At 42.3% G+C, this 24,032-nt stretch overlaps 2 protein-coding genes across 3 annotated transcripts; both read right to left on the bottom strand.

The window, feature by feature from the left end:
- Positions 1-4,473: 4,473 nt before the first annotated feature.
- LOC121620227 (deoxyribonuclease-1-like) lies at positions 4,474-23,954 on the bottom strand. Its single transcript, XM_041956192.1, has 10 exons — positions 23,915-23,954; positions 9,490-9,599; positions 8,076-8,214; positions 7,265-7,353; positions 7,015-7,095; positions 6,241-6,335; positions 5,903-6,015; positions 5,605-5,759; positions 5,428-5,521; positions 4,474-4,615 (listed from the first exon to the last, which is right to left on the bottom strand). Exons 3-10 carry the CDS (start codon positions 8,211-8,213, stop codon positions 4,553-4,555), a joined length of 828 nt encoding a protein of 275 aa, XP_041812126.1. The 5' UTR covers position 8,214; positions 9,490-9,599; positions 23,915-23,954; the 3' UTR covers positions 4,474-4,552.
- On the bottom strand, positions 14,478-24,013 carry LOC121620223 (deoxyribonuclease-1-like). 2 transcript variants are annotated; one of them, XM_041956189.1, is made up of 9 exons: positions 23,805-24,009; positions 19,179-19,317; positions 17,871-17,959; positions 17,621-17,701; positions 17,236-17,330; positions 16,681-16,793; positions 16,384-16,538; positions 16,208-16,301; positions 14,483-14,830 (listed from the first exon to the last, which is right to left on the bottom strand). In XM_041956189.1, the coding sequence occupies exons 2-9, from the start codon at positions 19,314-19,316 to the stop codon at positions 14,783-14,785; spliced, it is 813 nt and encodes a 270-aa protein (XP_041812123.1). In that variant the 5' UTR covers position 19,317; positions 23,805-24,009; the 3' UTR covers positions 14,483-14,782. The 2 variants fall into 2 exon arrangements, with proteins under 2 accessions (XP_041812122.1, XP_041812123.1); XM_041956188.1 differs by having other exon boundaries at positions 14,478-16,301; positions 23,805-24,013.
- Between the last annotated feature and the right edge of the window lie 19 nt (positions 24,014-24,032).

Here is a 24,032-nt window from a genome sequence, read left to right as displayed (position 1 = left end):
CAGATGCCTTCCTCATCCTGGCTGGGGATTTCAACCATGCAGACCCAAAGAGGATGTTCCCGAAGCTATACAAACACATAGACTTTCCAACACGTGGACATAACACACTGGACCAGGTTTACACCACCCAGAGAGGAGCTTACAAGGCCCTTCCCCTCCCCCACCTCAGCGCCTCTGACCACATCACTGTTATGCTAATGCCAGCATACAGACCACTGGTTAAAGTCACCAAACCAGTTCTGAAAGAGGTGCGAGTGTGGCCTGAAGGGTCTTTGGAGGAACTTCAGGACTGTTTTAACACCACAAACTGGGACGTGTTTAAACAGGGTGCCACCTACAACAACATCACTGACCTCCAGGAGTACACAGACGTCGTCACTGCCTACATCACCAAATGCATCGATGATGTAACAGTAACAAAGACCATCACTGTCCGGGCCAATCAAAAGCCATGGCTGACAGGAGAGGTCCACAGGCTACTGAAGGCCCGTAACACGGCCTTTAGAGAAGGAGACGAGGAGGGCCTGAGGACAGCCAGAGCCAACCTGTCACTCGGCATCAGAGAGGCCAAGAAGGTGTACTCCAGGAGGATAGCTCATCGCTTCAGCGACAGCAGGGATACGCAGAGCCTGTGGCGAGGGATACAGACCATCACGGACTACAAACCCCCACCGCAGACCTGTGACAGCTCCACCTCCCTGCTAAATGAGCTAAATGACTTCTTTGCTCGCTTCGAAGCACACAACAGCACACCTGCACAATAATCCCCATCCCCTCCCGGCGAACAGGTGTTGTCGCTGTCCCCTGACAGTGTGAGGAGGACACTCAGCAGGATCAACGCCCGCAAAGCTTCTGGTCCTGACAACATTCCTGGTCGCGTGCTGAGGGACTGTGCTGGAGAGCTCATGGATGTCTTCACAGACATCTTCAACATCTCGCTGAGCCAAGCTGTTGTCCCCACATGCTTCAAAACCACCACCATCATCCCTGTCCCGAAGAAGTCGTCGCCCTCCTGTTTCAACGACTACCGTCCGGTAGCACTCCCCCCATCCTCATGAAGTGCTTCGAACGGCTAGTGTTGAAACACATCAAGACTGTCCTCCCACCCTCCCTGGACCCCTTCCAGTTTGCTTATCGGCCCAACCGCTCGACCGATGACGCCATCTCCACTGCCCTCCACTCAGCCCTCACACATCTGGACAAAAAAGACTCTTACGTCAGAATGCTGTTCACAGACTTCAGCTCAGCATTCAACACAATCATCCCACAACAGCTCATCACAAAACTGGACCAGCTGGGATTAAATACCTCTCTGTGCAACTGGCTGCTGGACTTCCTGACTGGGAGACCTCAGGCAGTTCGGGTCGGCAGAAACACATCCAGCACCACCACGCTGAACACGGGGGCCCCCCAAGGATGTGTGCTGAGCCCCCTCCTCTTCACTCTGCTGACCCACGACTGCACACCGTCCCACAGCTCCAACCTCCTCGTCAAGTTCGCCGATGACACAACTGTGGTGGGTCTCATCAGCAACGACGACGGTCTACAGGAGCGAGGTGAGCCGCCTGGCCTTGTGGTGTGAACACAACAATCTCTCTCTGAATGTGGAGAAGACGAAGGAGATTGTTGTGGACTTCAGGAGAAGACGCCCCCAGTATGCCCCCCTTACCATCAATGGTGCTACGGTGGAGAGGGTAAGCAGCACCAAATTCCTGGGTGTGCACGTCACTGAGGACTTCTCCTGGACCACCAACACCACATCGCTGGCCAAGAAAGCGAACCAGCGCCTCTACTTCCTCCGCAAACTGAGGAAAGCTAGAGCCCCGGTCCCCATCATACACACATTCTACAGAGGCACCATCGAGAGCATTCTGACCAGCAGCATCACCGTGTGGTATGGCACCTGCTCCACGTCCTGCAGGAAGAACCTCCAGCGCATCGTGAGAGCAGCCGAGAAGATCGTCGGTGCTTCTCTCCCCTCCCTCCACAACCTCTACACCTCCTGCCTCACTCGCAAAGCCCTCTGCATTGCGAGAGACCCCACCCACCCGTCACACAGCCTTTTCAGCCTGCTGCCATCAGGGAGACTTCAGAGTCTGCGGGCCAAGACCAGCAGACTGCGGGACAGCTTCGTCCACCAGGCTGTCAGGATGCTGAACTCTCTCCCTGCCCTCCCCCTCCTCCACACAAACACTCAACCTGGACTATAACTCCCTGCTGCCCCCCCCCTACACACACACACTCACTCCCTGGCTGGACTCTGAAATGCACTCCGCTGCCCACCACACACACACACACACACACACACACACACACACACACACACACGTATACACCCTGGACTCACAACTGGACTCACAAACTCACACTGATGTGAACCCCTCCCCTCAGGGAAACAACACACTGTCACTTTATTCACCACCAGTTGTTAAGCTAATTCTTTTTGCACTACCGTTTACATTTGCACTATCACATTCTCAGTGTTTCATTGTTTAGATTGTACAGTTTTTACTTAGTTTGTACAGTTTTTATTTAGATTGTACAGTCTTTATTTATCTCTTTTTTTAAATATATGTCCTGTCACAAAAGGTTGAAGAGTAACGCAATTTCGATTCTCTGTTTGTCCTGTACATACTGCAGAATTGACAGTAAAGCTGACTTTGACTTTGACTTTGACTTAGTTCCTTCTCTCCTTGGACTGAGAGTGAGGCAGACATGCTCTGAAGCTATCCTAGCCATCTGCTGAGCAATATCGTACAGGCAACGCCGTAAGTGCACACATTTCATGTGTAAGATGTTAAAAACAATAAATAGCAATAGCTGTTGAAATATATGTTTCATTTGTTTGTAAAAAAAGGACATTTTTGTCTATTTTATTGACATATTTAAAAACGTTCTGCTGATGAGCATTTCAGTAATTCATTGTGCCTGTAACTATGTTAATTCATGTTTTATGTTGTTTAAAGTGCAATATTTGTTGTATTTACAGTTTTCACCAAATGTCATTGAAGACTGCTGAGTAAATGGTCAACTCCACCATGACTCTTGTTTTCATTTGACTTGGTTTAACTGGGCGTTGAAACAGAGTTGCTACACTCTGAGTGAGACCACTACACAACTGATTTACACACAGGGACCTCATCGACCAGAGGTATATCGTGCGAAAGAAGGTTTGTACACCCTAAGTCATTTTCGTGAGTAGCAAAGACTGATCCATAGCTTTGCAATAAAGACCTCACCTTCTCCCTATCCTGATCTACCAGCGCAGGCAATTCCAATGACGCTATCCTATCAGACATAGAGGGGGAAACTGCCTGGGAGTTCATGGACGCTAGGGTGGCTTAAGTTCATGACGTAAAGCGCAATCAAGCACATGCTCCGTGAATTGATCCCTGAGCAACACCTCTGCACGAGGCATCCCATATGGTGCCCGCTGCTTAACCTGTGCCATCAAGGACATTAAAGCTAGTGAAAATTCCTGAAGACTCTCGCCCTCCATTTGTCGCCGATCAAAGAAATCTTGCTGCAAGATAATGTAAGATTGTTGGCAACCATAAAGCTCTTTAAGAATCGAAATAATTTTAACAGGGTCTCCACGTTCTGCAATGGGCCTGAACTTTATCTCCTGTTTAGCCTATCCATCCAAATGGTCAAAGATAAAAAGAGCCTGGTCTGCAGCAGTCAGATGTCAAGAACATATACATGCCTCAACCTCTTCAACCCATTCAGCGATCCCCAGACCAGTCCTCCCATTAAAGATGGGGCACCTGCGATCCCCAGGTACAACCACTACCCGCTCTGCCACAGCGGGGGAAGGGGACGGTGCATGACTAAATGAAGCAGAGGACTGGGAGGTACCTGCACGGGAGTCCAAAGAAACAGCGCGCTCCTGACGGAGTTGCCCATTATCAGCCTGAAGCTGTGAAACAAGATCTTTTAACTGCTGCATTTCGTCCTCCATGGTAACTGAGAAAGAAAACCTGCCAAAAGGCTCCAAAGAAGAAAAAGCCCCTAATAGGGTTAGCTATTCTTGATTTCTGATTAAATATACACAAACAAAATAGAAATATAAAAATGTCTCTGCCCCTTTAAAACAATGGTATCCTGCTGACAACGCCACGATGTGGCATAACGAGGGAACTGCAGGAGAATTTGTATTACTGTTGTCGACAACGCCACCTAGGGTAGGCCCTCCAGTGCAAGAGTAAATTTCTCCATTGTGAGATTAATTAAGTCCCCAGATACTCTAAAAAGTAAGCGAGCAGTGCGATCAGATCAAGTTGCTCTACATAATTATTGTGGCTTTCAGTGCAAAGTGGTTGTTAAATCTTAACAAGAGGCTTTATTTTCGTTCGCTGCACCTTTTAATGCACTTGAGTAGAAGACTCGACACACTTGAAATAATGAAATAATAATGCATGAAATAATGCAGCAAATTTGTTTATTTCAGTTTTGTAATTCATCACCACCTGGTTGGCGAGAGTTGCCCCACTGAGTAGTCATCATTCAGATTTAGCCTGGCGGCCTGTGGAAGAGTTGTGGGAGCTGGGATTCAGACAGCAGGAGCCTTGCTCAGCGTCACCTCCACAGGGAAATGGTCACTGACGGCCAATGCCTGAGAGAGACAGAGAAAATGTTGCAGAAAGTTTCCCTGTGGTGCAGGTTGTTGATAGTCAAGCTTGGCATGCAGATGACTGCTTCAGTTTACACAGTTAAACAGAACCCAGGTGTTGCTTTCCTCGTACAATCTGTTTCATTATGTGCTGTTAAAATCAATAGGCCATCAACACACATTTTCCCTACATCACTAAAGGACTATATACCAACCAGATATCACATAATAGACCCGCCTGTTCAAAAAAGTACCACTCCTACTATGGTGAAGGCATCACCTGCCCTACTGTGCCTCTGACTGGTTAATCCTAGTATTATACCCCAACCAATCATCACACTTGAGTACTGACGGTTCTGCATATTTTAGCCCACCAACCAAAACATCTTCTACAATAAGCATCATTGCTGAAATAATCCAGCACATAACCCTCTGTAAAATGGTGGATTGTCGTCTCTACACTTCACACAAACTCCATAAAACATTAATTTGTGAGTTTTGGAGGTGCTGGTACCTTTGGACAGAGCCAGGCTACCTGTCCCCCCCCCCCCCCCCCCCCCCCCCCCATTTCCAGTCTTTGTGCTAAGCTACACTAACAGGCTGCTTGACGTAGCTTCATACTGACTAAACAGACATTTTAGTGGTATCACTCTTCTCATTGAACTCACCACCCGAAAACAAGCATAGTCCCTAAAATGTCAAACCATTCCTTTAAAGACTACCTTTTAACGTAGGAAACACCTCGTCTGCTGCACCTGTAAAGTTACACCAACAGTCATGCCACTATGAGGAAAAGAAATAGAAGTTGTTTTTACCTGAGTCCTGCTGAGTTGCATCGCCACCATGAAGTTGTAGACCTGAGCGCTGCCCGACACCACTCCCCTCATCATGTTCGTGGTGACCACAATCCTGCAAACACAGGCAGAGGGGTGGCAGTAAAAGGTCAATGTGCATGTTTGTGTGCATGCAAATGTCTGTGTGCGTTTGTCTACCTGTCGTAAGCGCAGCCAGAGCCTGACACTGTAGAGTCATCCCCATCGGAGATCAGCCAGTGGAAGCTCTTGTTGGTGAAGAGGCGGATGTTCGGCCAGTCAGAGCGTTTAACATAACTGCAGGCTGCGTTGAAGTCGCCCAGCAGCACTATGTCCTGCAGAGAGATAGAAAGAGATCAACCACTCTCACCTCCATCTCATATTTTTCCACAATCATGAGCCTGTATGCTCCACCTTTTTTCCCACAATGCCATTAAATGACTGATTTTGTGTGTGGGTGTTTGTTGAAATCATTCACATTGGTGTTCCAGCGGTTGTTGACATCAGTCACCACATCGACGAGAGCGTCCACTTCCCTCACAGCGAATCTTGGAGAGGTGTGCTGGGGGATCAGAACAAAGTTCTGCACAGCTAGGAAACAAGAGAGTGGATGAAGAAAGACATGGTTGAAGGATGAGGGACAAGTTGACATGTCTGGAGGGGCTCTTTAACTCTAAGTGCCATTAGTGACCACCTCATGCCCTAGGGATCTCATCCTACATGAGTTTAGTTGTCAGTTGATCACCTGGTCAATGAGAAAATCTACATCATTACAGTCAGACAGTGAAAAAGCAGCATCGTTCTATCAGAGCCTACCGGTTTGACTAGAGGAGAACATGACGACGAAGGGCGGTCTGCCAAAGGTGCCACCACCATACGTGTAGTTTCGAACCACGTTCACCATCGACAGCCTGGAGAGGAAATATATTACTTAACCACATGTGCTTTGCTGTGGTGCTTTGTGCTTTGTCCTTCTGAAAACATGGAGTTGCTCCTTTAGATTCACAGTAGTTCAGCTTCTTCCGTGGTGGAACTGATACCTAACAGCTTTAGTTTTGAAGGCGTTTTCTGACAGTGATAAACTTTTGTGAGCAATATGCACCCAAAAATACAATTTGGTGACAATGAAAGTGCCTTTGCTTTCTGGAACAGCATGTGGCATACGATCACCCCTATTTATCTAAACCTCCAGTCTGCTATCATATTATCAAATTATTATATTGAGCCACCCTTCATAAATCCAGTGGTGGAGACCAAGTTCAGCTCCAATAATAAAATGCTTTTTACAAATTTATGCATCAGCAATAATAGTGGAATAGTAAGTAGATTTTGCTGCTGCTAATTTTGTTGTTTTACTACATTTTGTATTCTAACTATGTTGTATGGCTACTTTTACATCAGCATAGGATCTTCCATCTGGCATCATTGCTCCCAACCAGGACAGAGACAAAGACACAACAGAGCTGAAGAAACTAACACTTTAAAACAAACATCTGTGTTCCTGTTCACTGATGTGGGGTCTCAACAGATGATTTGTACAAAAGACAGTTGTCCTGTTGCAGTGGCTTTGTTTTTTGTCTGTCTGTGTACCTGTAGAGGAAGAGGTATCTCTCCTTGTAGGTGCTGGGACCCAGAGGCTCACTGACGATGTAGTCGAACTGAGGAGAACCTCTGGGAGAACACACAGAGACAGAGATGAGGCATCGTTTTGTTTCTCACATATCATAACGTGAGTTTATGAACTGTCCACCTTACTACAAACTACAAACCATACTGTGGCCACGACGTTCTGTGTAGGAATACTGTGCATGCTCTCTGTGAGGTGTGTAGTTAGTCTAACCTGTTGACATAGTTCATGAGTATTGTGGTTGCAGACAGATCGGGGTCTCTGACCTCCTGGATCAGAATGATGTCATAGCGGTGGATAATCTGAAAAACAGAAACACAAGACGCCAAATTTGTGCTTTTGACAAAGTGTCTTTTTTATATGTTGATTTCTAGTGTAGTTCTTTAAAATACAACCAACATGTGAACCAACAAAACCTCTTTTTCCAGCATAGTTACAGAAACTGTGTTGGTCGTTGTGCTTGGTAGAAGATCTTCACTAATTTTACACATAGAAGTTCACCAGCCATGAAAAATACATCTCATCCTGTGAAAACAGTTGTATACGTTTTTTTCAGGCGAAAATAACCCCAGTGATGTCATAGTGATGTCATCAGGGTTGTTATATAAGCTTGAATTGGACAATACAAACTTAGAGCACAAAACCCTGCATAACTAACTGAGGACATACAAAGCCTTGGGCATTTACCAGAGTTTAAAAAAATGATGAAATGTCAATGATTGCATCATGGGAAATGTAGGATCCATGCCCTTACACTACAAGGGACTGAAATGGTTAATATCTAAACACATGCTGTTTCTTTTTTCTTTTTATTTTTCAAATCTTTATCTTGTGAGTCCCCCAACTTCACAGTATGAAAACAAAATGTAAGGACTCTCTTGTCTTCTTACAGTGCTACCATATTATTCCAACTGAGGGGAGGCCAAATGCAGGCTTAGCCTTCAGGTATTTTACATATATTTCACATGTGGGGATTTGTGGCGAGATACAGTCCAAGAAAAGAGGAAGAGTTAAAGTTTCAGACCTGAGTGATGATGTTCATCACAACCGGGTTGGAGGCTTTTGTGCGTCCAAATGACTTGATGTTGAAAGCTCCCAGCAGCAGAGCCGTAGAAAGATGCAGCAGGGCAGAAAAGAGCCCCAAAGCAAACACCAAACGCATCCTGGGTCAAAGATAACAAAAAATATATATTTCATATGTCTCTTACTGTGTTGTAATGCATGCATCAGGAATTTCAGCTATTATATTTTTGGAAAACTTCATCTCATTGTAGAGTAAGTCCAGGGTACAGGCTGTAAAATAAAGTGTTTAATGCTGTCACAGGCTTGACAGGCTGTAGAAATGAAGCCTTGTCTTTGACCTTTTTCAAGCTAATTCCAAAGTGAACAATGGGTATTCAGACTGTTCTATGAGCTGTTGGGATTTAATCACAGGGTGCAGTCTATCACCACAATGAAGTAAATACAGTGAAAGAGAAAGCTGAGGATGTCCATCTTGATGTGAAAACAGGTGTCAGTGTGGAAACAGCATGTTTTTGTCGTGGCAGGACAAAAATGTTTTTTTAGTGACATAAATTACATAAATGTCAAAAGTTTTTTATGTGCGTATTTTTACATTCACATTTGTGAGAATTCATTCCTGTCCTTGTCTCTTCTTATAGTGAACGTTTTTTTATGTTTACAGACCAAACAATGCATCTGTTATTTGAAAATTTCTGCATGATTTGATGATGAAAATCATTGTTAACTGCTCCTTTGCTGTTATTCAGACTGCACTTGTCAGTTCAGATTAAGGCTGCAGTGAATGATAGTCAAAAGTTAAATTGCCCAGCACAGTTTCCTAGATCCTGAGGTGACGTCTTTAAATTTGTCTGACCAGCAGTCCAAAACTCACACATACTCAGTTTAACAGCATAGAAGACCATGAAAACCAGCAAGTATTCACATTTGACAGCCTCGAACCAGTGAATGTTTTCAGTGTTTGCATAAGAAATAATTAATCCATTATTAAAATCGTTACCAGTTCATTTTTGTCAATCATTTCAGCATTAAATTTCCTGTTTTGTTCACTGAAATGTCAGTGGCTCTGCTCAGTTTGATCATTTATTTATCTTTTTTTACTTGAGTTCAGTTCAATTTCATGTTCTAAAACAAAATAATTCTGAAAATAGAGACACACTGACTAGCCTCCTTCACAATAATGGATGGAGATGCTATTCTATCTCATGTTTTTTCCTAAATCATCCAAACTAGTCAACCCTGTTTTGTTGTGTTTCTAGCTTTGATCCTGGGGTTTGTTATCAGGTGTGACTCCTGATTCTTTAGACAACGGTACCTTTAACTCTGGTTGTTAAATTTAAATAAATTCTTGGTCCTTCAATCAGCACAATCTCTTCATTGTTGCTTTAGGTAGGCATTAGCGACACTGTGACTCAAACCTGTCTGTGCTCTCTGTTGGTCCCTGCAGGTGTGAATGAGTGACGTGGTGCCTCCCACAGCTCTCAGTGAAGTCCAGGTGCTCTGTGGTGATTGGTTCCCAGTCGAGTATTTGTGGTGGAAGTAAACGTCTTGAGTGAGAGAAAGAGTAATGATGACAAAAATATGTCGTCGAGAATATTTGATAAAAAGGTTTTGAGAGCAAACGCAGAGTCACACTCGAGTATGGATCAGAGCAGTGTTCAAACTGACTGACAAAAAGCAATAAGAAACGGGATATATTTATACCAAGTGTGTGTGGCGTTTCTGATCAGACTACTAGATGAGCAAAGAGGAACCAAGCAAGAGTTGTGAAAAAGGTCATGACCAGATCGGGTATGGGTCAGTTTTGTGGTTATGTTTCTGTGGTACAGCTAGGGTGTAGCGCTATGAATAACTCAATTACCGTATGAGGAGTTGTTTGTACCAATAGAAGTGCATGACTAAAACTTGCTGTGGCAAGCGAATGTTCATGAAAACAAGAAGTACAGAAAGGCAGATTACGACAAAGCATAAGCATAAGTCAGACTGGCCATTTTCCATCAAACAGTCACATTCCCCTTTTTTATCATTCGATGATATAGTATGTACATCAAAGTGAAAATTACATCAAATATATCAGTTCCCGGCGGATTCAAGATGCATCATCACAAAGCAGTTGCTATATTTGTGGGCATAGGCATTCAAGCGCAATTAGCGACTTGGGGGCAATCATCATCTTCACCATCATCAAAATAATCTGGAAAAGCAAAAAGGTCAGGAGTGTCAGGGCCTAAATCCTTCTGGTTTAACAGAAGATACTGTCCAGTGTGGCCTGAAACTGTGTCCCCTATCCATTGGTACATCAGTGCCTTCATACATGTGAATGTACACGAACAGAACCACAGTACAATAACAAATGTGATCAAAACAGGAATAAGTATCTGAACCGGCATTGCACCCCAGAGGCCGAATCTCTCGGAAAACCATTTGTTAAATGAGCAACCTGCTGAATCAGAGGAACCGAACGCATCATGTATAGTTTCGAAAGAGTGAATGACAGAAGTGATATTATCAGAATTAGCTGGAACAAGAGCAGCACATGCATCTCCAGTGAAATTTAAAGTGGTACACAAGCCACCAGTCTTTGCTGTCAGGTCATCGAGTGCCATTTCATGTTTCAGAAGGGTCATACAATGAGAAATTTGAGTAGATGAGAGCAGTTAGAAGTACGTAGAATACCTTATTTTTAACATTTTTTTAATTATTTTTGTGGTTTGCACAGTTGTAATTTATTGTTCTTCTTTTCACTTCCATTTGCTGTTTGCACCCCCCTTGTTTGTTCTGAAGAGCTTCTGTAAGATTGAAGTTCTTCATTGTGTCTTATCTAATGTATTGTAGGGTAATGGCTAATATGCTAACAGTGACAATGTGTGGGGTTTTCAGTGTGTCCTGCCAAGTTGAGTTGAGAAGAATAAGATATGTGTCTGATATAACTCTTTGGAAATAAAAACAACCTAAAATGTGTGTATTTTCTGAAAGGAAAACAGATGTTTATGCTTTTGCAGGAGACCTGATGCTTTGAGGAACATCTGTAAAAGTGTAACAAATGCATCACATTTTAAAAAAATATAACAGAACATGCCTGGTTACTTATTATTATATGTTTGCATGTAGAAATACAACATTACTGTCTCACATATTCAATCTTTTTGTCACACCATGTGTTTTCTGGCAGTAATATCATTTTGACATGTGTACAGTTTGTGTGCATCAATAATGCAGCTGTGAACCAACTCAAATACAAGTTTCAAAACATAAAGATGTCTTCATGGAAGGTCCAAATTCTATTTTCACAAAAATGAAATGCATGGACTTCTGGTGTAACTCTGTGACATTTAAAATCAGGTTCAGTGCAGTCAAGGGTTTTTGGATTTTTTTCAAAATTTTTTGTATTTCAACTTTCATCGAAAATGTAGCTGAAATACAACTCAGTATTTAGTGTCATTGGCTCCCGAACTTTTTAGCTTGTGACTCCGTAAACAAAGTGTTGCCTGTCTGCGATTCCTCATCACACCGCGGTGAGGTTTGTCTTGTCATGGGGTTGTTGTCTTGTCATTTCCTGTTTTATTTTGAAAGTCTAACTCTCCTCTCGTTTCAGAGCACTTGCCCTTCCTCATGTGTCCCGTGTGTCCGCCCTGATTACCCATTGTTTCCACCTGTTCCTGATTACCCTCCACGTGTTAAATAGTCTGCGTCTCCTTTGTCTTGTGCCAGTGTGTCTTTGTCCGTCGGCGATTCACCCGAGCCTGTCACTCCCCTTGTCCTTGCCACAGTATCTGTCCGTAAGCTCTTGTTTCCTCTTTGTGAGTGTTTTTGGTTTATAAGTTTGATAATATAGTTTCTGGTTTATTTTTATAGTTTAGTTCAGAGCCGAATTGTTTTCCTCATTGTTGAGTGACTTTCTGTTGGTTTTATTTTGTTACTAAGGTTCTAGTTCCTCCGTTATTTAGGAGTGTGTTTTGAGTTTATAGGTTTCTTTATCTAGCTTCTGTAGGTTTTCTGTATTCATAGCCCGTAGAGTTTTCCTCCTTCTGGAGCGTCTTTTGTTCTTTATTTTTATAGTTATAGTGTTTTCTAGTTTAATCCTCATAGTGAGCGTTTTCTGTTCTTTGTTATTTTTCATACTAGATATTTATAGTTATAGCCATTTGCCTAGTATAATTCTATAGCCTATTTGTTTGACACTCATCGAGGTGGGTCTTGAGTTGTGTTCAATAAAAGATCTGTGTGTTGAAATCTGGTGCATGGTGGCCAGTTCAACAAAGGAAAGATTAACAAAAATCTGAAAAAATACACAGAATTTATATTTGCAGCTTTATTGTATTTTCTAGTCCACACCTCTGTCCAGTAGGTGGCGATAAAGCAGTAACATGTTTGATACCAGCCAGCTAATCACAGTCGAACGGAAACTTCCTCAAACCTCAGAAAGAGCCTGCATTCTGCTATATTAGCATATTTTAACCTGTTACCCCACAAAATAATGTTGTTATCTAATGAAATGCTCCTTGGCTTGTCATTAATGTTAGTCACGTTAGCTTAGTGCTGCAGTTAGTTAGCTAGCTAGCATGCTAACAAGTTAAGCTTACACTGAAGCAGACAAAGACACAATTTAATGCAAAAAAAGACACCACCCATCACTTTTATTCAGAGCATCTCTCTCACTACGGCCTCGTGCACACTGCCTCCACATGTTGACAAATCCAAAGCTCCACATACCTGCTGCACCCAGTTTTGTTTGCTAAGCTATGATAGGACAACTGCTGTTGGGGGAGGGCTTTGGAGAATGGTAAGTTGTCATCACAGACAGGTCTTCATCATTTAAAGTGCCTGCCTTACTGTACCTTCAAGAGCCATAACATCTAATGACAGTAAGCTTGAACAGCCCACAGTGGGCGACACCGCTGTCATTTTCTAACAGATCGTTCGATTTTTCTAAGTGCATTTGACGGGGATCTCCTACTGCCTCGCCAAGGACCAGATACTGACTGGATCAGGGTCAAATTATAATTCTTTGCCTAATTCTTAACTCTTAATATTATCACTTATAATCTTAAAAATTCTAAGTCTTAGGAGAAATCAGCTTTTCTTTAAAAAATGCACAGAGTCTGGAAAAAGAGTCGGAGTCCAGAAGAGTTAAGTCCAGGGAGCTTTATTGTCTTCACAAATCAAAAAGCCCAGGCAAGTCCTGCCAAAAATGCCCAAATTCTGTTCTGTGCATCACCTTTTATACATTTGTGAGGGGGCTTGGCCATACAGTTTGGCCACATCCTTTTTATCAAGTTACATCTTTACATTAATTTTATTGGTGTTTACAAAGAGGGGGGGTCTTCCCCTTTAATGCATAATTAATAATCTCTTACCTAACTTCTACTGGTAATTTTCCACTGTAGCCTTTAGGGATTTTCCACTGAGATCCCTCTGGCCTCAGTATCTATTGGGATCTTAGGAACTTTCCAGATCACCGCTTTGTACTAAGTTTAGCAAGTTATCTCTATTCTAGTGTTTTTATTGGTGTCTAGCCAACTCTTAGGACATTTTTTAAAAAAGATTTATATAACCGAACATAGGCCAAGCAAAACAGAAATAGTACTAACTAAACAGACATATGACTCACTAAGTGAACAGATTTAACTAAATAATAGTTGTATTATGTATAGTTTGTTCTTTATAGTCTCATTATAGTCTTCTTTATAGTCTTATTTTCACTTATTTCACTGTGTGTAATGCTGCTGCTGCACTGCAATTTCTATCTTGCTCTATCTATAAACATAGATGTGATTTCTTAAGTATACAGAGTTAAGAGTAAAGATAACATGTTCAGAAATCCTCTTCATGTGCCTGTCTCCCCCATGCCCCTGAGCACAGAGTGAGCACAGAGTGGACAGAGTGGAGTGGCACAATCTTGTCTTGTAACCCTCAGATCTGACACTACACATTGTAGCCAGAAATGTGGAAATTAATGATGTTAATTATTGTTGTATTGTTGTTATTAATGTTGTCAGTGGATTAATTGGTTTGATTAAAGAATGAATTTGAAGGTAAAAATCACATTGTTCTCATTTATTGTTACTTTAATGTTTTTCTCCGTACTTTGTCTCAGGAGTCTTAAAAAGTGATCCTCATGGTGGGAAATAAAGTCTCGCTTTTGGACGCCCAGAAACTCTAAAAAGTAAGCGAGCAGTGTGATCGGTTTGAGAATCATTGTCCTAGTTACTCTAGATCAGGCATCTCAAACCGGTTCCATTAAGGGCCGCGTGGCTGCAAGTTTTCATTCCAACAAAGGAGGAACACACCAGGCTGGAATCAATTAATCAGCTGATCTCAGTCTTCAGCTGACAACTAAGTGATCCCTTGATGTTGATTGGTTGGCCTGATGTGCTCCTCCTGGGTTGGAATGAAAACCTGCAGCCACGCGGCCCTTTATGGAACCGGTTTGAGATGCCTGCTCTAGATAAATATTGTGGCTTTCTTCAGTGCAAAGTGGTTGGTAAATCTTAACAAGAGGCTTTATTTTCGTTCGCTGCACCTTTTAATGCACTTGAATAGAAGACTTGACTCACTTGCAGTGAAATAATGCAGCAAATTTCTTTATTTCAGTTTTGTAATTCATCACCACATGGTTGGCAAGAGTTGCCCCACTGAGTACTCATAATTCAGATTTAGCCTGGCGGCCTGTGGAAGAGTTGTGGGAGCTGGGATTCAGACAGCAGGAGCCTAGCTCAGCGTCACCTCCACAGGGAAATGGTCACTGACATCCAATGCCTGAGAGAGACAGAGAAAATGTTGGAGAAAGTTTCCCTGTGGTGCAGCTTGTTGATAGTCAAGCTTGGCATGCAGATGACTGCTTCAGTTTACACAGTTAAACAGAACCCAGGTGTTGTTTTCCCCGTGCAATCTGTTTCATCATGTGCTGTTAAAATCAATAGGCCATCAACACACATTTTTCCCTACATCACTAAAGGACTATATACCAACCAGATGTCACATAATAGACCCGCCTGTCCAAAAAAGTACCACTCCGACAATGGTGAAGGCATCTCCTGCCCTTCCGTGCCTCTGATTGGCTTATCCTAGTATTATACCCCAACCAATCATCACACTTTTTGCCTTAACCTAATCAACGACGGCAATGAGTACGAGCCAACCAGAGGCAGAGTAGGGCACATCATGCATCCACCGTAGTAGGATTTGGAATTTAGCTGCCAGATGGTCAACATTGTCAGTGTCACGTTTTGTCTCGCCTCGGTGTAAAAATTCTGTGGTCCAGTTATCAATAATAATTATTCTTTAATAAATCCAGTTAGCCTTTCGAAATAAAGCTCACTGGGAAACATTTCAGGTGACAGTTGCAGCTTGTTCCTTGGTTAGGTTATGGAAAGATCATGGTTTAGGTTGAAATAAGTAGTTTATTAGGGTATTTTATTAGTAACGTTTGTTTTTGTACCTCAGCATCATGTGTGAAAGTCTTGTGCTGACCAGTTCATCCACCCTGATCTCTTCCATACGTGGACTTTGTCGCTCTTTATACTGTGTTCATCCTTTGCCCCTGTCATCATCGCCCCCTGCTGGTACTGCACTGTCATACATGTGTACTACTCATGCCTGGGTGAGGCAACATATGACACTGACGGGCTATCTTCTGGTAGATCAGAGGATCAGTTAAACACTTCGGCCTGAGACTGGGCTGTATTTGCAGTATACAGATGGTTCTGCTTATTTTAGCCCACCAACCAAAACATCTTCTATAAAAATCATTGCTGAAATAATCCAGCACATAACCCTCTGTAAAATGGTGGATTGTCATCTTTACACTTCACACAAACTCCATAAAACATATTAATTTGTGAGCTTTGGAGGTGCTGGTACCTTTGGACAGAGCCAGGCTACCTGTCCCTCCCCCCATTTCCAGTCTTTGTGCTAAGCTATGCTAACAGGCTGCTTGCCGTAGCTTCATACTGGCTAAACAGACATTATAGTGGTATCACTCTTCTCATCGAACTCACCACCTGAAAACAAGCATAGTCCCTAAAATGTCAAACCATTCCAACTTTAACACCAGAGGAAACACCTCATCTGCTGCACCTGTAAAGTTACACCAACAGTCATGTCACCATGAGGAAAAGGAATAAAAGGTGTTACGTCAGTCTTGCTGAGTTGCATCGCCACCATGAAGTTGTAGACCTGAGCGCTGCCCGACACCACTCCCCTCATCATGTTAGTGGTGACCACAATCCTGCAAACACAGGCAGAGGGGTGGCAGTAGGAGTCAATGTGCATGTTTGTGTGCATGCAAATGTCTGTGTGCGTTTGTCTACCTGTCGTAAGCGCAGTTAGAGCCTGACACTGTAGAGTCATCCCCATCGGGGATCAGCCAGTGGAAGCTCTTGTTGGTGAAGAGACGGATCTTCTGCCAGTCAGAGCGTTTTACATAACTGCAGGCTGCATTGAAGTCGCCCAGCAGCACTATGTCCTGCAGAGAGATGGTAAGAGGTTAACCACTCTCACCTCCATCTCATGTTTTACCACATTCATTAGCCTGTATGCTCCACCTTTTTTCCACAATGCCATTAAATGACTGATTTTGTGTGTGGGTGTTTGTTGAAATCATTCACATTGGTGTTCCAGCGGTTGTTGACATCAGTCACCACATCGACGAGAGCGTCCACTTCCCTCACAGCAAGTCTTGGAGAGGTGTGCTGGGGGATCAGAACAAAGTTCTGCACAGCTAGGAAACAAGAGAGTGGATGAAGAAAGACATGGTTGAAGGATGAGGGACAGGTTGAGAGTTTTAGTTGTGGCGGACACAAATCTTGCAACAAATAGTGAGCCTTACTGCCTTTTGAATTTGGTAGGACAGAGCTAACCGCCCCATTGGCTGACATGAACCCTGTATGGTAGTAAGTAGAGTTCAAGTGAGGCAAATTCAAAGTCCCCTTCCACTCAGAAATGAGTTTTCTTCTTGTTCCTACAGTTGAATGTTTGTGTTTCACTGTGCAGATTGATGTATGCAGAGTTTGACACTTGAAGGCTGCCATTAGTGACCACCTCATGCCCTCAGGATCTCATCCTACATGAGTTTAGTTATCAGTTGATCACCTGGTCAATGAGAAAATCTACATCATTACAGTCAGACAGTGAAAAAGCAGCATCGTTCTATCAGAGCCTACTGGTGCATGTAGAGCGGAACATGACGACGAAGGGCGGTCTGCTGAAGGTGCCACCACCATAGGTGTAGCTTTGAACCACGTTCACCATCGACAGCCTGGAGAGGAAATATATTACTTAACCACATGTGCTTTGCTGTTATTTGTTGTTTTACTTCATAAGATTTTGTATTCTAACAATGTTGTATGGCTATTTTTACATTAGCATGGGATCCTCTATCCGCCATCATTGCCCCCTAGGAGGACTAATTCACAACAGAGCTAAAGAAACTAACACTTTAAAACAAACATTTCTGTTCCTGTTCACTGATGTGGGGTCTCAACAGATGATTTGTACAAAAGACAGTTGTCCTGTTGCAGTGGCTTTGTTTTGTGTCTGTCTGTGTACCTGTAGATGAAGAGGTATCTCTCCTTGTAGGTGCTGGGACCCAAAGGCTCACTGACGATGTAGTCGAACTGAGGAGAACCTCTGGGAGAACACACAGAGACAGAGATGAGGCATCGTTTTGTTTCTCACATATCATAATGTGAGTTTATGAACTGTCCACCTTACTACAAACTACAAACCATACTGTGGCCACGACGTTCTGTGGAAGAATACTGTGCATGCTCTCTGTGAGGTGTGTAGTTAGTCTAACCTGTTGACAAGGTCCATGAGTTTTTTGGTTGCAGACAGATCGGGGTCTCTGACCTCCTGGATCAGAATGATGTCATAGCGGTGGATAATCTGAAAAACAGAAACACAAGACGCCAAATTTGTGCTTTTGACAAAGTGTCTTTTTTATATGTTGATTTCTAGTGTAGTTCTTCAAAATACAGGTTCCCCTGAACCAACCAACAGGTGAACCAACAAAACCTCAACAAGCACTAAGACTCAAATACAAAACTCAAACACCAAGGTTAGTCAAAAGCTCGAAGGCTGGTTTTAACAACAAAAGTCTCTTGGATATTCACAAGGCAAAAACAAAAGGCGCTTGGTCATCAAAAAGGCAAACAAAAGACGTAAGGTTCTTCATCAAAGCAGAACTAAGTTACAAGATTCACTTAGGCAAGGCAAAAACTGGCAAGGTAACAAGACAAGATCACAAGACAATCTGGCACAGGACAAAGGGAGATGCAGACGATTTTTACAGGAGGTAACAAGGAACAGGTGGAAACAATCAGGGCGGGGCAGACAATCAGACAGGTGGGAAGAACACCAGGAAGTCATGGGTCTGAAACGAGAGGAGAGTTAGGTTTCACAATAAAACAGGAAGTGCAAAACGAGACATGACGCCAGTGAACAAAACCCATTAACAGACATGACGAGACAGAACAAACCTCTTTTTCCAGCATAGTTACAGAAACTGTGTTGGTCGTTGTTCTTGGTAGAAAAAGCCACATCACTAATTTTACACATAGAAGTTCACCAGCCATGAAAAATACATCTCATCCTGTGAAAACAGTTGTATACGTTTTTTCAGGTGAAAATAACCCCAATGATGTCATACTAATGTCATCAGGGTTGTTGTATAAGCTTGAATTGGACAATACAAACTTAGAGCACAAAACCCTGCATAACTAACTGAGGACATAGAAAGCCTTGGGCATTTACCAGAGTTTAAAGAAATGATGAAATGTCAATGATTGCATCATGGGAAATGTAGGATCCATGCCCTTACACTACAAGGGACTGAAATGGTTAATATCTAAACATATGCTGTTTGTTTTTTCTTTTTCTTTTTCTTTCTAAATCTTTATCTTGTGAGTCCCCCAACTTCACAGTATGAAAACAAAAGGTGAGGACTTTCTTGTCTTCTTACAGTGCTACCATATTATTCCAACTGAGGGGAGGCCAAATGCAGGCTTAGCCTTCAGGTATTTTACTTATATTTCACATGTGGGGATTTGTGGCGAGATACAGTCCAAGAAAAAAGGAAGAGTTAATGCAAAATACAGTTTCAGACCTGAGTGATGATGTTCATCACATATGGTTTGGAGGCTTTTGTGCGTCCAAATGACCTGATGTTGAAAGCTCCCAGCAGCAGAGCCGTAGAAAGATGCAGCAGGGCAGAAAAGAGCCCCAAAGCAAACACCAGACGCATCCTGGGTCAAAGATAAGAAAAAAATATATATTTCATATGTCTCTTACTGTGTTGTAATGCATGCATCAGGAATTTCAGCTATTACATTTTTGGAAAACATCTCATTGTAGAGTAAGTCCAGGGTACACAGGCTGTAAAATAAAGTGTTTAATGCTGTCACAGGCTTGACAGGCTGTAGAAATGAAGCCTTGTCTTTGACCTTTTTCAAGCTAATTCCAAAGTGAACGATGGGTATTCAGACTGTTCTATGAGCTGTTGGGATTTAATCACAGGGTGCAGTCTATCACCACCATGAAGTAAATGCAGTGAAAGAGAAAGCTGAGGATGTCCATATTGATGTGAAAACAGGTGTCAGTGTGGAAACACTGTCTGTTCATCTGTGGACACATGAGGGTAACACTGGTCAAGGCTCCTAGCAAGATACTCACTGTCTGCCTTGTGTAATTATTTAATGTGCACTGAGTATTTTAAAGTGTCATTCATTTCCAGGTACATTAGTTCACCCCATATCATAAAATATCTTAAATATTTTTAACCCTTAAAAGACCCTTAAAAATCCATCCTCATTTGTCCCTCGTGGCAAAAATGTCTCTTTCACAAAAACTGCTATAAAAATATTAAACATAATTTTTTTTTCCAATTTAAATGATTGAATCTTTTAAAACTACTTTAGCCTGAAACATACATATCAAATATTAAGCAATCTCTCTTTTTGTAACCCTTTAAATGCCAGTAAGTTTACATGAACATGCTATTTTACAGTGTAAAAAATAAAAAAAATACAAATAATTTCAATAATATACATTTCAATGAGTATTTGATCATTATTATTATTAGGCCCTGGGATGGGTCAATGACTGGCAGCAACATTGAATTTGATGCATAATTTATTTTGTGTCAGATTAAAGGTAATAATCTAAGCCTATATTGCTATATAACGATTTTCACAAGCCCTTGTCCTACAACAGGTAAATGTTTTCTTTCTTTACTAAATGCTGATTACACTGTCATGTTCTAAAAAAAATTCAAACAAACAAGATCAGCTTGAACCAGAAAACCTTTTATTTTAGAAAAATGAACACCGAATGAATGAACACTGAAAGAGCAAGAAACTGAGAAATAGAGAGTATGTCTGGGTGTGAGAGTTCATCTCAGGTCGAACAGAGGCTGCAGATGGACAGACTGTGGTCTTTGCAGGTGAACTTCCCACATTTGCAGCAGGTGTTCCCAGTTTTTCTCTTTTTGTCTCTGCAAAACTCGCACTGCCCCTGAGAGAGGGACCTGCAGCAGCAGCAGCCTGCAGATTTGCAACTAATCCTGCAGCAGCTGATGAGCAGGGAGGATGTCTTCTTTTCTGGATATGTGGCGTCACCAGCATCATGTAGCATGTCTCCCACCTCTTCGATGTAGAGCCTCCTGCTGTGTGGTTTCTGCTGCTGCCAGGATGGGTCAATTGATGTCCACAGGACAAAAGCGTTGTAGAGTGACACATCAACCAAGTTGTGGAAGAGGGCCAGTGGCCACCGATTGGTTCTCCTCCTGCAGGAGTAGGTGCTAACAACCTAAGAAACCCCCAAAAAAGAAAACAAGACAATATGAATAAATGATCCAATTATTCTTTCTCATGACACACATATTTGTTTTATTTGATAAAAAATCTACATATATTTTCGACAAGTCCATAAGAGTAACAATAAATGAATGTGTGTGTGACTGATGCATAATGGCACCTACCTTATCAAGACTGTCAACACCTCCTTTATGTCTGTTGTAATCCTGGATGATGATGGGCTTCCTCTTCTTTGAGCAACCCTATGTAAGCCTGCAGTTCCTCTGTGTCCATGTCTCTCCAGTCTGCCATTGAGCGTTTCCCATGCAGGTTTGTCATGGCCACATTATGGTGCAGGATTTCATCCGTCAACATCAGTGCAAAGCTGGACGTCGGGTCACTGATTCGGGAAGCAGCATAGTGTGTAGGTCCTGGAATCAAACCTGTGGCTGTTGGGACATAGTGGATTGTTGCAGAGTTTGTGGGAGACCAAAATATTTTCCCATTTCTTGATGTCCATTCCTGCTGATCTGCTTCATCCATCTCCCCTTCGCTCTCATCTTCAGATCTGTTTCTACCTCTGAGGCTTCCTCCATGTCAGTCTCCAAGTCCTCAGAGTCCCCAGAGGAGGATGAGGGGCTGTCCTCACACTCAGACTGTATTATAAAGTCCAGAGTCTCCTGTGTACTGTATCTGTCTTGCCATCTCCAAAATCACTGCTGCTCACTGCTGATCGCATTTATAAACGTTGATGCAGTATCCTGTGTAAACAACCGGTAGCCAATACGAAATTGGACTTTGGCCTCTCATATAACAGTGTGTGTGGCCTTCAAGCTTTTGAAGACTTTTGAAGTTAGAAACACACACACACACACACACACACACACGCACACACACACACACACGCACCATCAATCACACATCGATAGTGACACCACAGATCATTTCATTTGCAAGGCACCCCTGCAAATGAAATATGTTTTCTTGCAGAAAACGTTAAAAAAGTGTGAAATTTTGCTTGCATGCTTTAAATAGGAAAAAGTGGCACCATTAGGTGGAAAAATATAAAAATTAAAAATTGAAGGGAAGCAGTTCAAAAGGAAATCTTAACAAAAAGGAATGCATTAGTTTATGTTACAATAAATGGGGGATCAAAAATGGCATTTTCAGTGGTTTTCAATGGGGCATTTTTGTCACAAGGGAAAAATAAGGCGGTTTTTGCGTGAGCTTAGCCTGATGGCTAATTTTAAGAACCGACACCAAGATTCAAAAGTTTTTTAAAAATGAATATCCTCTGGCAAATATGAGCTATATTAATTCAACACAGCCAAAAACACTTGAAAATAAAAAACAGAATGGCACAAAATGTCCCGAGGGTCTTTTACTCAGATCTGAAGTGTAATGGAGGGGCTGCACTGTACCCATCTGCACCAGCTGTAGAGAGGAGTGGGAGTCAGTGTGTTAACTTTGTTTTCATGGTGAGAATATGTTGCTGCCATAACAAGCAGACACCAGAACAGTTTCTTTACACACTGATGGACAGTTCTATCAGTCAATAACCCTGAAAGACTAAAACATCCCCTCACCTACAAATCATAGATTATATATTCACTGTTTAATACACACTGTTTTCAACACATATCGTACACTATCATCACTGTCAAATAGAAATCTTGCTTGCTGTATTTACTGCATAAATGTTTAAATGCATATATTCCACTATTTGTGTTGTTGACAATTTACAGAAACACTTGACTTGCCTGTTTGAAGGCATTGTGTGCTGTGGCTCATTATTGCTTTTTATGTATATTTATCTATATGCACACCTATTTTTGGACCTTCTTGTCTGTATATGATGGTTCTCTGTGTCTTTTACCTTTCATTATTCAGCTTTGTCGTCCTTGTCCCTTATCTGTGTCTCTGTTTCTGCTGGAACTGTGTGATAAACTGAGAGCAACTTCAAACCCGTCCCATTCCTGGTATGTGTGCACATACTTGTCAATAAAGCTGATTCTGATAAAGAGACGGGAGCTGCCACTGAGAGCTGAAAAGCTGCCAGATCTGGACGTGAAGTTGCCACGGTGGCAACAGCAGATCAATCCACAACTTTGCAACTGCGACTTTGCAAATACACACATACACATTTATCAGCTGACCACACACAGAAGGCGTTTTATTGTCGGGTCACGGCTAACATGCTAACAGTGATACTGTGTGAGGTTTTGCAGCATGTACTGTTAAGATGAGTCGCTGTTTCATAAATAAAATGTCAGGACATAAATGTTTTTTTATGTGCGCACTTTTACATTCACAAATGTGAGAATTCATTCCTGTCCTTGTCTCTTATTATAGTGAATTTTGGCAAAGTTTTTTATGTTTACAGACCAAACAATGTGTCTGTTAATCGAAAAATATTGGTGCACAATTTGATGATGAAAATCGTTAACTGCTCCTTTGCTGTTATTCAGACTGCACTTATCAGTTCAGATTAAGGCTGCAGTGAATGATCGTCAAAAGTTAAATTGCCCAGCACAGTTTCCTAGATCCTGAGGTGACGTCTTTAAATTTGTCTGACCAGCAGTCCAAAACTCACACATACTCAGTTTAACAGCATAGAAGACCATGAAAACCAGCAAGTATTCACATTTGACAGCCTCGAACCAGTGAATGTTTGCAGTGTTTGCATAAGAAATGATTAATCCATTAATAAAATAGTTACTTTATCATTTCAGCATTACGTTTCCTGTTTTGTTCACTGAAACGTCAGTTTCTAGCTTTTTTCCTGGGGTTTGTTATCAGGTGTGACTCCTGATTCTTTAGACACCGGTACCTTTACCTCTGGTTGTTAAATTTGTTTTAAAATAAATTCTTGGTCCTTCAATCAGCACAATCTCTTCATTGTTGCTTTAGGTAGGCATTAATGACACTGTGACTCAAACCTGTCTGTGCTCTCTGTTGGTCCCTGCAGGTGTGAATGAGTGACGTGGTGCCTCCCACAGCTCTCAGTGAAGTCCAGGTGCTCTGTGGTGATTGGTTCCCAGTCGAGTATTTGTGGTGGAAATGAGAGAGAGTATGGATCAGAGCAGTGTTCAAACTGACTGACAAAGAGCAATAAGAAACAGGATATATTTATACTAAGTGTGAGTGGCGTTTCTGATCAGACTATT

The sequence above is a fragment of the Chelmon rostratus genome, chromosome 17 (genome assembly GCF_017976325.1).
Source record: "Chelmon rostratus isolate fCheRos1 chromosome 17, fCheRos1.pri, whole genome shotgun sequence".
NCBI lineage: Eukaryota > Metazoa > Chordata > Actinopteri > Chaetodontiformes > Chaetodontidae > Chelmon > Chelmon rostratus.
The sequence above is the reverse complement of the archived record's forward strand: the minus strand, read 5'-3'. Positions and strand labels throughout refer to the sequence as shown.